This window comes from Cydia strobilella, chromosome 3, assembly GCF_947568885.1.
Source record: "Cydia strobilella chromosome 3, ilCydStro3.1, whole genome shotgun sequence".
Lineage (NCBI taxonomy): Eukaryota > Metazoa > Arthropoda > Insecta > Lepidoptera > Tortricidae > Cydia > Cydia strobilella.
The window spans coordinates 16,490,047-16,502,820 of record NC_086043.1 but is presented as its reverse complement, the minus strand read 5'-3'; the positions used below and the strand labels follow the sequence as shown (position 1 = coordinate 16,502,820).

At 36.7% G+C, this 12,774-nt stretch overlaps 1 protein-coding gene across 2 annotated transcripts in view; it reads right to left on the bottom strand.

Moving 5' to 3' along the window:
• The window catches only part of LOC134755980 (arfGAP with SH3 domain, ANK repeat and PH domain-containing protein), an 80,023-nt gene extending 70,694 nt beyond the window's left edge, over positions 1-9,329 (bottom strand). The window contains exon 1 of one of the 2 annotated variants that reach the window (XM_063692716.1): positions 9,029-9,329. In XM_063692716.1, the coding sequence (XP_063548786.1) occupies positions 9,029-9,154 (126 nt within the window). In that variant the 5' untranslated portion in view covers positions 9,155-9,329. The remainder of the gene's footprint in view (positions 1-9,028) is intronic. The other variant, XM_063692717.1, reaches the window with a different exon arrangement.
• Positions 9,330-12,774: the final 3,445 nt, after the last annotated feature.

The following is a 12,774-nucleotide window of genomic DNA, read 5'->3' as shown; positions in this document are numbered from 1 at the left end:
TAATATAAAAACTTTTATAAAAAAAAGATAAACCGACTTCAAAAAGGATGAAATAAAATTTATCCTTTTTAGGGTTCCGTGTTTAAGTATATGCGTTACCAACTGATATGTTTGAAGTCGGTGCCAAGCCAAATTTTAAACCATATATTCATAGTGATTTTGGTGCAATTCGATAAAGATGCGGCTATATAAGTATGTACGTTGGATTACCTAACGCAGCGTACTACGGAGGCGAACAACACGCGAATGCGAAGCGGCGCGGCACGGCGCCTTAATTAATCCTTTGATACCTATATAGAAGTGTCCTACGTGGGCGATCTCGTTGCGAACGCGAACGCCTTGGGCCGGCCGCGCCGTGCCGCGTCGCTTCGCTTCGCGTTCGCGAGTGTTCGCCTATGTAAGACGCAGCGTTACACGACGACAATAAACGAACTTTCTGTACACCTCAGAACAGAACACACGGTTGAACCTTCTTGGCGCAGTTCGTACCATGCTTGTCGGCACGTTAGTGTAAATCTAATACGTTTTGTCGTCGTATTTTTTTAAAGAGCATTTCTTACTAATTCTTAAACAGTCATAACACGCAAGTGTGGGATTGGGACTGAGTTATTTTATGTCGCTTATTAATTTATAATATATATTTATATTTATAATATTTGTACAGTTGTAATGGGATTTATAGACATAAAGCTGATTATTTTTGACTGGTATTGTTACTACTTGGAGTACTTGTTCACCGACTTCAAACATATCAGTTGGTAACGCATATACTTAAACACGGAACCCTAAAAAGGATAAATTTTGTTTCATCCTTTTTGAAGTCGGTTTATCTTTTTTTTATAAAAGTTTTTATTTTTCCATTTTTAGTTTTAAGACATTGTTAAGAGCGTGACGCATGAATGAAAAACATAATCATGTTTATCTGTAAATTCGTAAAACTTTATTAAATAATCAGAATTTTCCTCGAGTCCGTCTGGGAAATCATTCCTGTCAGTAAATCCATTCTCCGCCCCGCCACTGACCCAATCCCTCAAACCCCCCGATCACTCAACCTCACAGCACATCAACCCCTGATCACTGAACCCCTCGACCGTAAACCACCAACCCTTCAACCGCCATTCCCCGACCCCTAACCCCAGACCCCTTAACTCCTAACCCTAACCCCCAATCCCTTAACTCCCAACCCCTCAGTCCCCGACCCAAACCCCCCAAACACTAATACCCTCTACCTTCACCTCTCAGTCTCTTTGGTTGTTTCCAACACTACCTACATCAAAAATCATAATACACATACGAGGGAAGTTATCAGTAGCCTTACCACGAGTTTGACATTGATATATTCGCTATCGTGTGCGTAACTTACTGTTTATGCATCTCGCTCGTACTGGCGTATTAGTGTACAAAGTAAGTTACGAAGAATATTTAGTGCCAAACTCGTGGTTAGGCTACAGTTGCACTACATCAAATTGGCGGTTTTGGTGAGGAAATGCTTGAGTTACTTTAGAAAACACCGAAATTACCATACACGTGCCTTTAAAAATTGAGGAGTTCCCTCAATTCCTCACGGATTCCATCATCAGATCAAAACCAAAAATATTACGAAAACACCTTGGAGAGGTAACTTCTTTCAAACAGAAAAAGAATAACTCAAATCGGATCATGGGTGCCGGAGTAATCGCTGAAATCATTATCATCAAAACAATCATCATCATTGGTGGTTTTCGAGAAAAAATGCTCAAGTTGCTTAAGAAAACTACCAAATTACCATGCATGTGCCTTTAAAAATTGAGGAGTTCCCTCAATTCCTCATGGATCCCATCATCAGAACAGCACCAGATTAATATGGGACCAACTTGGAAGTAGCTCCTTTCGAACAAAAAAGAAATACTCAAATCGGACCACGGGTCTCGGAATAATCGGTGAACATACATAAAAAAAAAATAGCCACAACCGAATACAGAACCTCCTTCTATGAAATTGAAATCGGTTAAAAATTACTTGCTATGTGGTTTATTACCTGAACAACGAGGACAGTTTTTCCACGGAAATCATTGTCTAATGGTTGAAATACATATAGGTATACGGTGGATTTTCCGAGCGGACGACTTCGTGCTAGAAACTAGCGTATATATATATATTTGTGTAGATATAATATAAAACATATAATATACAAGTAATTCTCTATTATTAGTAGGTATAGTATGTTCAAATCTAGCCGTTTACCTTAAATGAATGTAAGTAATTATGTTAAGTAGGACATTACAAGAGCTCACGTAACGAAAGCGCGTAAGAACAATGACTCACGGCGGATGCCGGTTCATTTATCAGCTGCATCAGGTGTTACGCGCTATAGGCAGGGTGTTATCGTTGTTTACAAACGTATCGCCTCGGCTAACCAGCGTAGGAGTTCAAGGTCCGTTACAACTAAACATAGCAATTAGAAGTAATGTCAACGTCCATTAGGACAATGACTTAGTTTAAAGATGACATGTAACGGGACGGGACAGTGCCGAGCAATGGAACGTCTACCTTACAAAGGCTCCTAAGGCCCACAATACAAAAAAAACCGGCCAAGTGCGAGTCGGAGTCGCGCACGAAGGGTTCCGTACCATTACGCAAAAAAACGGCAAAAAAAAACACGTTTGTTGTATGCGAGCCCCACTTAAATATTTATTTTATTCTGTTTTTAGTATTTGTTGTTATAGTGGCAACAGAAATACATCATCTATGAAAATTTCCACTGTCTAGCTATCACGGTTCATAAGATGCAGCCTGGTGACAGACGGACAGACAGCGAAGTCTTAGTAATAGGGTCCCGTTTTTACCTTTTGGGTACGGAACCCTAAAAATGATGATAATGAAATATGGTTGAATTTATACTGTTTTGAAATCGAACTAAACAAAAGAAATGCAAGTTTGTTCCAATTGAAAATTGTTTTTACCCTTTGGGTACGGAACCCTAAAAACGTATGCACCTTTTTTATGTCGGCTTTGGCAGCGGGAGCGGGACCCGGCGCATTCACATGTGGTGACTCATCGTGGTTTTGACTTACAGCATGCAAGGGTCACAGTTGGAGGAAAGTAAGAAAAATATTATGATACCAGTATTTTAACGAAATTAATTTTTAAACTGTCTTATTTTTAAGTACCCAAATGAAAATGCGCTAACTGGAGCCTCTAAGGATATTAAATTTGACATTACTTTTTAAAAGGTAAACCTATTGTGTCATTGCATATATAAAGTGTTAAGTATATTATTGTTCAATAAAACAATTAGGTAGTTAATCGCGCTTGTTAGTATGTACTTACACAATATTTCCATACAAATCAATATTGCAATAAAAACAACCAAAATTCAACAAAAATACAAAGCCATTTGTTTACAATCTCATTAAAAAATTACCAACTGCGATATTGTACTTATCAAAACACAGATATTTGTGTACTTATCAAAATACATTGATATTGATACTTAATTGATATTAATTAATACTAAAACGATTTGTTTGTACATAAATGAGCAAAATAACTTTTGTACAGAAAGTAATTCCAAATCTTTCGCATTAAACATTAAACTGAACAGAGCCTACCTACAACGCAAATATAGATATTAAATTTAAGTCAACTATTGTCTAATCTAGAAGTGAATCTTATTGCAGCCTAATATTATTTATCATCAACGTACACTTTAATTTCTTGTTTTTATCGAGCACTTAGCGAGTTCTGCTCCGACAAAGATAAAGTATCAATTTGCAAAGTTTGCTCCGTTTAGTAGTTGGTATGGAGCCAAATCTTTAAGTGCTAACTTAGTTATACGATCGTCACTTAATTCGAGTTGGTCGTCTCGTCTGATTGTTATGGCCTTCTGACCTAGCTGGCATTAAAACGACGCGTACATGCAGTCAATAATGAGTTACACACATCTATGGGTAAATCTATCTGATCTGCAAACAGAATTTTTCACAAAAATCAGAAACAAAATGAGCCGCATGAAGGGAAGTGCTATTATTTTGAACACATATTTAATTATATTATACGAACGGGTCTACCGCGATTTAATTTCATTGTTTTTATCTTAAATTCCGACGTTTCAGCTGAGTTGCACTGCACCAGCTGTGGCCACGGAAAGACTGACGTCCCAGTAAAATGTCAACGGAGATCTAAGTAAACAACTTAGTGTTGTTTACTACCCGAAATTAGTTTATAAAAATCGGCCAAGTGCGAGTCGGGCTTGCGCACGAAGGATTCCGTACCATTACGAAAAAATAATAACCGGACAAGTGCGAGTCGGACTCGCCCACCGAGGGTTCCGTACTTTTTAGTATTTGTTGTTAAAGCGGCAACAGAAATACATGAATTGATCTGTGAAAAATTTCAACTGCCTAGCTATCGTGGTTCATGAGATACAGCCTGGTGACAGACAGACGGACAGTGGAGTTTTAGTAAATAGGGTCCCGTTTTTAACCTTTGGGTAACCCTAAAAACGGCGAAAAATCACGTTTGTTGTATAAGACTATGGGTCACTTAAATATTTATTTTCTTCTGTTTTTAGTATTTATTTGTTGTTAAAGCGCCAACAAAAATACATCATCTGTGAAAATTTCAACTGTCTAGCTATCACGGTTCATGAGATATAGCCTGGTGACAGACGGACAGACTGACAGACAGCCAGACAGACAGACGGACGGACAGCAGAGTCTTAGTAATAGGGTCCCGTGTTTACCCTTTAGGTACGGAACCCTAAAAAACGAACACGGCATTTGGTTTGACTTTTGAACAAGCTAAGTTAAAAGGAAAACCATTGCCATCACGGTCAAAGTTCCATAATTAGCCTAACCATTGCCTAAGCAAGTGTGAAGTGTTGAAAGTAGATAATATAACAATTAGGGACAATAATTATCTCGATAAAACGGCCCGTTCTGCGTTACGTTCTAAATTTATTCGTTCGGAAAGCCCGTATTACGGAATGCTTAATTTTAAATAGTAATAACCCCACCCGCACCCTTTTTGCTGCCTAATTGAGTAGGCGGGTACATTACAGAGCAAGCGTAACATTTGAGTACTTAATATAAATGTGGCATACCATTGAACGGCAATTATCAACTAAAAATATTGTTTATTATTCCTATAGTCTTGTTTAACAATGATGTAGAAAATGTTTAGTATTCTGTACTGTATCAGTCTTTTAAAGTGTAACGACAAGAATCGAATCACTACGGATGACAGTCCCATTTCTGTCGCTTGTTGTTGTGGATAAAACATTCTTAACATCGTGGCAAACATTACCTACCTTACTAATATAATATGTAAGTGCGCATAATGACGAACATTTAATGGACCAAAGATGTAGTCACAGTTCGTCAACTCTCTTATTTACACGAATACCTATTACTTTATCATCCATTTGTAAAAACCGGCCAAGTGAGAGTCGGACTCGCGCACGAAGGGTTCCGTACCATTACGCAAAAAAACGGCAAAAAAATCACGTTTGTTGTATGAGAGCCCCACTTAAATATTTATTTTATTCTGTTTTTAGTACTTGTAGTTATAGCGGCAACAGAAATACATCATCTGTGAAAATTTCAACTGTCTTGTTATCACGGTTCACGAGATACAGCCTGGTGACAGACAGACAGACGGACAGTGGAGTCTTAGTAATAGGGTCCCGTTTTTACCCTATGGGTACACAACCCTAAAAAGCTCTAATTACAGAATACTAAATTTTTAATAACCCGTATTAATTGAGTATGTGTAGGCGTGTAGTATAAAGTAAAGCGTAACGTTTGAGTACTTAATACACCACATACATGTGACATTTACCCCTAAACAGTAATTAACAACTAACAACCCTGCAAATGTTACTTTATTATAATTGATGAACGATAAATGATAGGTTGTAAACTTGTAAAGAAAGGGTTGGTTGTTATAGTTTCGTAACGTCTAAAATATCCACTTTTATACGTATAAAAGTGGATATTTTAGAAAACTTGTGCTCTTCATTACCTTTTATAGGTGAAGTACAGGTAAATAAGTAACTAGACAACGCCTTTGCGTTGCGTACAAACTTTTTAGCAGACAATGCAACATTACCTACAAGTAAGTTATAACAATCGTAAGAGTTAGCCGGCCGTAAAGCATCGAGTAATTGTATCTTTCTCAGATTTCGAACTTGCACAATTGGGCTCTGTTTGTGTAAATAGGTATAATATTATGTATTGTGTTTATCGTGACAAGTAAAATAGCTGAGGATACTTTGTGTTGAGGGTAAGTAACATTCATTAGACTATCAATCGAAAATGATTATACTTCAAGAGGGCCAACAAAGGGCATATAAAATTACGACCTAGGTGTAACTAAAACCTGATTAGATGCAACTAACTATATCTTATAATTAAAACAATCATTCAAAGGCGTATAACATCTTGCTCTTGCCATCAAGCACCGCGTGTATGGCACCTTTGTCATAAAAGTTTATTGTTTCTTACTTTCCGTTTCTGCTCAATCTGGTCGAATAGATAAGTTACTAGATAGATGGAAGTACTAGTTGTTGATTGTATAGATACAGATATTTTTGCAGTGGGGGCGTGATGGCAAGGTCGCGGTCCCGTCGCCCACACTACGCAGCTCTAATCACACGTATGATCACGAAATCACACTCTATTATAGGTAGGTAGGTACGTATTGTTCGTAATGGTCTATCTACACATTGGGGAATTGGTCTATAGGAATCGAAACATGGGCAAGTTAGTCGCGAGTGTAGTCAGGCTTAGATAACGCCATTTATGTATTTCGGCATCTAACCTAGGTAAATATAGTTATACTAGCTATAAGTTGGGGCAGTTAAACGCGACGAGGTAGATTATATCTCATTACTTTCAAGTCTCAGCTTGCTTCGTCAAAATATGCACCGTACCTACAGTCTCAGCTTTCGTTTCAGGGCGCAGCAGTGCAATACGCTGGGGTCGCTGGGCGAGCTGCAAAATTGCATAGCATAGACACATTATGAATTAAATTACTAACGCTTGAGCCAAAAGATAAAGTATTAGGTTTAGGAAGGAACACCCTTCGTTGCCTTCAATAGTCAAAACATCGGTATTGGTCTACACAATTTTTGACGAGTGGGTCGATTGTCTCCAAAATTTCCAAATTATGGCCCGCAAACTAAGTCGGGCGCCGGCTTTCTGATCGTAATGGTCACTTTCAGATCCCATGAGATAAAGTGACGACAAATAGGTAGGTATGTACTTAACTAACTTATTATTTACTTGTAAACGGTTTTCCGAGTGGCAGTCGTTCAACACGAAAGTTTTGTCTCAGTATCTACTTAGGTACCTAGTTTTTCTGTTAAGTAGACATTTGTTAGAAGCTGGGTTAAATAGGGAGAGGTCATAGGTACAAACCGTAACTAAAAACACAGCTAGCTACACACAAACCGCATTAAGAATTGGTTTAGTTCTTTTATAAATGGTACTGTCAGCGCAACTTCAGATAAAAACCTCTGCATACCTAATACCAAGGTAGAATTGCAATTGCAACTCAAGCAAGCTCCTTTGCATATTGCACATACCTACTCGTACCTACCTACCTAATATATATTTATTTAGTATCTACCTATCTGTATTTATTTAGTACGTAGGTTCTTGTAATCTGTTGAAATCTAGGGGGATGTAACCAAACGGAGCCACCACGTCTGTAATTTGCTGTACAAAAAAGTCTGCCAATTTTTGCGGGGGAGGGGAACGTCAAATGTATACGTAACGTCAAAATAGCCATGTCAGATAAACGTCAGTCCATACATTGTGTATGACCATTGGCCGACTATTTTCGCCAGAGGGGAATGCCTATTAATGGCTACTCCGTTTGGTTATATCACTTATATCCTCCTAGGTTGAAATAGTAAGTACCCATAAGATATATGGCTTGAGGTTTTATACATGCAGATAAACTTAGACAAAGATGTAATCAGATAATACACTGTTAAGTCGTCAAAATGATGGATGAATTAGCGATTATTTAGCTATGGCTTATTAGACTTAAAAGGTCAGGCGTTTATGAAACGCCAGTTTTTTGCGCAAATAGGTTTCGACAATTGTATAATTATCGGTAGGTATACTAGGTACTGCGATAAAGTTCTAATTTTACGCTTTTATGGTGCTCATGTCTCACTCACTCACTGTATATACCTACTTAATTGCCCTTTGCCTACTGTTGGTTGCTGTAAGTGTATCAGAAAAGACAAAAACAAAGTAGATTGCGGAGTAGGTTGCGGAGGTTGCGGGTTCAAATCCTGCCGGAAGTGTAACTTTTTCCATTTTTTCTTTTAATATAAAATTTAAAGTATATAGGGTCATTGCGCTAGTTTTCGTCCAGCTCTAGTTTTCTTCCACTTGACGAAATTTGAATTTGAATATAAACCTACATTGCTGCACAAATTTGGACTTATATATATTTATCTACATAAAAATTATATTTCGCAAGTAGCAAATTAAAGATGAAATAAATTATATGCTAATCCGTCAAGTGGACGAAAACTAGAGCATGAACGGAAACTAGCGCAATAACCCTATAGGTATATTGGAGATGCTCCTGGATTGGATCCATCATATATTATAATTATGTCTATCAACCTAATGTATGAAAATATGTTTGCATATTTCCTATTTCAGTAAATATTTACTGACATCATTACCGGTAATGGAAGTATTGATGACTAGGTCATTATGTAGACAAACAGCGTTTTAAGCATTAAGTTAACAGAACATTTACATGTAGGTATTTAGGTAAATAAAATTTACGTTGTGATTCATAACATTGGTAACGTAAATGACTAGGACATTTTATTTGTTTCGCAAATACATTTAAAGTACCTTCGACGTCCCTATTAAATGATCAAGGTAATTCATTGAGGAAAATCTAATCACAAAGTTAACGCATTTCCTGTCAAGCCAGGCGCACCAATCCCTTATCATGCTAGCTGTAGAATCTCGACTTTATTAGGGAACGGTTATTCAAACAAAAACACTGTTACCTCTTCCAATGCACCGATGGTTTGCCGACATTGCGGCATACGCGACACGAATGTGGAAGTCGTCGGCGAATTGTAATCCTCACGAGTTTCCTCAATAAATTCACCAATGCCTATAAGACCCGGCATGGTGATCACTATCACAATTTACACTAAAAAATCCCAAATTTCACATTCAGTTCCGCTTAACGCATCACTTAATGCAGGTAACAAACGAAACCTTTAACCACCATTGTCACCTTCTTCAAAACACTTCTGCGCAAATAAAAACAATATCGAATTCAATCCATTTAACGTACACCCGTACACTACGCGTTGAATGAACTCACTAAACTAACCGAATGAAGAATGAACGAAAATTGATAGAACGATTAGACCGAGAAAGAGATTGTTTCGAATGAATGAATGTATTAAATTGATTTCTTGTCAGTCATTCGTACAGTATTGCCAGAAGCAATATAAAGCTATCATGAATCTAGTATAACTGGATCGGTCATGAGGAGTGGGGGAAAATGAACGAACGGGATAGTCTTATGTATCTTTCAGTAGGAGTAGCAGAGAAAGCGCTGTTATTGTTTGTCCTTGTCATAGTTTCACTTTTCCACCGCTGCCACAACCGAGGTTGTGGCAAACAAATAAGTACGTGACATGTCATGTTTGTTCGTTGCTTGTTTAATTATCGTTGTTTTGTATGAAATTGTGCTTTCTCTTATGAAATATAGTGATGGTTAGCGTTTTGAATGCTTGAACTTTGATAAAATACTGGTGAATTGTTCTGTAATCGGCTGTAATAGCCGCTCTGAGCAAAAATATGAGAACAAGCTTTCACACGTAAGTACGGTATTTTACACCTTCCTCTTAACGCAATATGTGAGAATAACATCGTAAAATTACGTTACACTCAAAGCAATGTAGAATCAAACGATTTCAATAAAAATATCACAATTATTTACGCAAATTAACAAAACATTATTTCACAAACTACTAAGAAGATACTACGTATTATTTATTTATTTGTAAAATTATCCGCCCAAATTACGTAGGTAGGTAGGAGTCTGAGGTCAGCCATTTTTAAACTTCTTCTTAATTTAGCTGCATAACAATCATGTTAGGGATACCAGATGAAAATATCATAATTTTATGGGTAATTTTGACCTCGAAGTTTTTTCGTACTTCTAATTCCAAAAAATAAATAAACAAATGTTGTGAAGATTAAATGTGGTGTACATTAATTGGTGTGATTGCGATTTGTGATTACTTTAAATTAAAACCCATAATACATTTTATTTTACGTTTTATTTACTAAACATGTTTAGTTTTGTACCACCTGCGCGAATTATAGGAGGTATTTCATTGTTTATACGCCTAAAAAGGACGGCCCATTGACATTTTATTTAACAATTTTTTAATACCGTCAAACAAGCTAACTTTGCCTCCAGGGTAATCGCCCCAACGTGATATCAAATATTGGGGTAATTTTTACCAATATGGTATCCCCACGTTTATGACGTCATCTATGTCTATCCCTTACGGGCGCACGCGTATAGCTTGTCTATGTAATGCTAGGTCTATGAAAGCTATACTTGTCGGCTAATCAAAGTAAGAAAAATGCAAGGTTAATTTTTTAAAGAAATCATGAAGGAATCCAATAGCCATTTTAATTGCTTTTGAGGTTTATATTAACATTATTAACTGTCATTGGCTTGCAAATTGAATTTATAAATGGCAACATTATTGTATTAATTGCGTTTCGTTTTTAGCAAGTTAATTTGTGTTGAGATTTGTGTAGATGTTATATAATGGGTATTGCTGTTATTTAAAACGTTAGTGCCTGTGAATTAAAATGTTCATATCAAGTACATAGTTTTTTTTTATAAAATATTACCATTTGCCGCAGTCATAGACCTAGCATTACATAGACAAGCTATACGCGTGCGCCCGTAAGGGATAGACATAGATGACGTCATAAACGTGGGGATACCATATTGGTAAAAATTACCCCAATATTTGATATCACGTTGGGGCGATTACCCTGGAGGCAAAGTTAGCTTGTTTGACGGTATTAAAAAATTGTTAAATAAAATGTCAATGGGCCGTCCTTTTTAGGCGTATAAACAATGAAATACCTCCTATAATTCGCGCAGGTGGTACAAAACTAAACATGTTTAGTAAATAAAACGTAAAATAAAATGTATTATGGGTTTTAATTTAAAGTAATCACAAATCGCAATCACACCAATTAATGTACACCACATTTAATCTTCACAACATTTGTTTATTTATTTTTTGGAATTAGAAGTACGAAAAAACTTCGAGGTCAAAATTACCCATAAAATTATGATATTTTCATCTGGTATCCCTAACATGATTGTTATGCAGCTAAATTAAGAAGAAGTTTAAAAATGGCTGACCTCAGACTCCTACCTACCTACGTAATTTGGGCGGATAATTTTACAAATAAATAAATAATACGTAGTATCTTCTTAGTAGTTTGTGAAATAATGTTTTGTTAATTTGCGTAAATAATTGTGATATTTTTATTGAAATCGTTTGATTCTACATTGCTTTGAGTGTAACGTAATTTTACGATGTTATTCTCACATATTGCGTTAAGAGGAAGGTGTAAAATACCGTACTTACGTGTGAAAGCTTGTTCTCATATTTTTGCTCAGAGCGGCTATTACAGCCGATTACAGAACAATTCACCAGTATTTTATCAAAGTTCAAGCATTCAAAACGCTAACCATCACTATATTTCATAAGAGAAAGCACAATTTCATACAAAACAACGATAATTAAACAAGCAACGAACAAACATGACATGTCACGTACTTATTTGTTTGCCACAACCTCGGTTGTGGCAGCGGTGGAAAAGTGAAACTATGACAAGGACAAACAATAACAGCGCTTTCTCTGCTACTCCTACTGAAAGATACATAAGACTATCCCGTTCGTTCATTTTCCCCCACTCCTCATGACCGATCCAGTTATACTAGATTCATGGCCGCAGTTTTTAGTACATAATAATCTTATGATTTATTCATATAAGGCCAGGATTACACTTGTAAGTTTTACTTACGTAAGTAGGGACAAACCTATTTGCTAGAATGAGATAACGATATTCATATCTCATTCTGTAGTATAGCTGTGTCCCTACTTACGTAAGTAAAACCAAAGATAGATATAACTCCCTAATAGATGGATACAGTCTAAGGAAAAAACGTGCCTCGGAAATCACAAAAATTAGACTCTCGATCAGATGTCGCCACTAGTTTTGGCCTACTCTCATATAGAGGGCGTTGACTGTTTCGTTTGTTATTTATAATTTTAACGCATACCAGTGAAAGAACATGGGTCAAAATCATATAAAAATAATTAATGCAAATAAAAAAATCCTATATCCATATTTAAATTTATTTTTCACCTCAGCAGCTCGAACAAGCCTACTTTCGTCACTCCAGGGAGTGAAACAATGTAGCTTTTTAATTTAGTGAAGGCCATGAACTTCATACTTTTATTAAAAAAAAATTATGGTGTGGTATGGTACGGTACGGTACGGTTCGGTACGGTACGGTACGGTCCGGTCCGGTACGGTACGGTACGGTCCGGTCCGGTCCGGTCTCGTATCGTATCTTATCGTATCGTACATATTATAATACTTTTTTTTTCAGTTTATTCTGTGTAATTCGAAATACATTTTAACCTTTAATATGTTCTCACTACTGAGGTGAAAAATTATGTGTGCAACA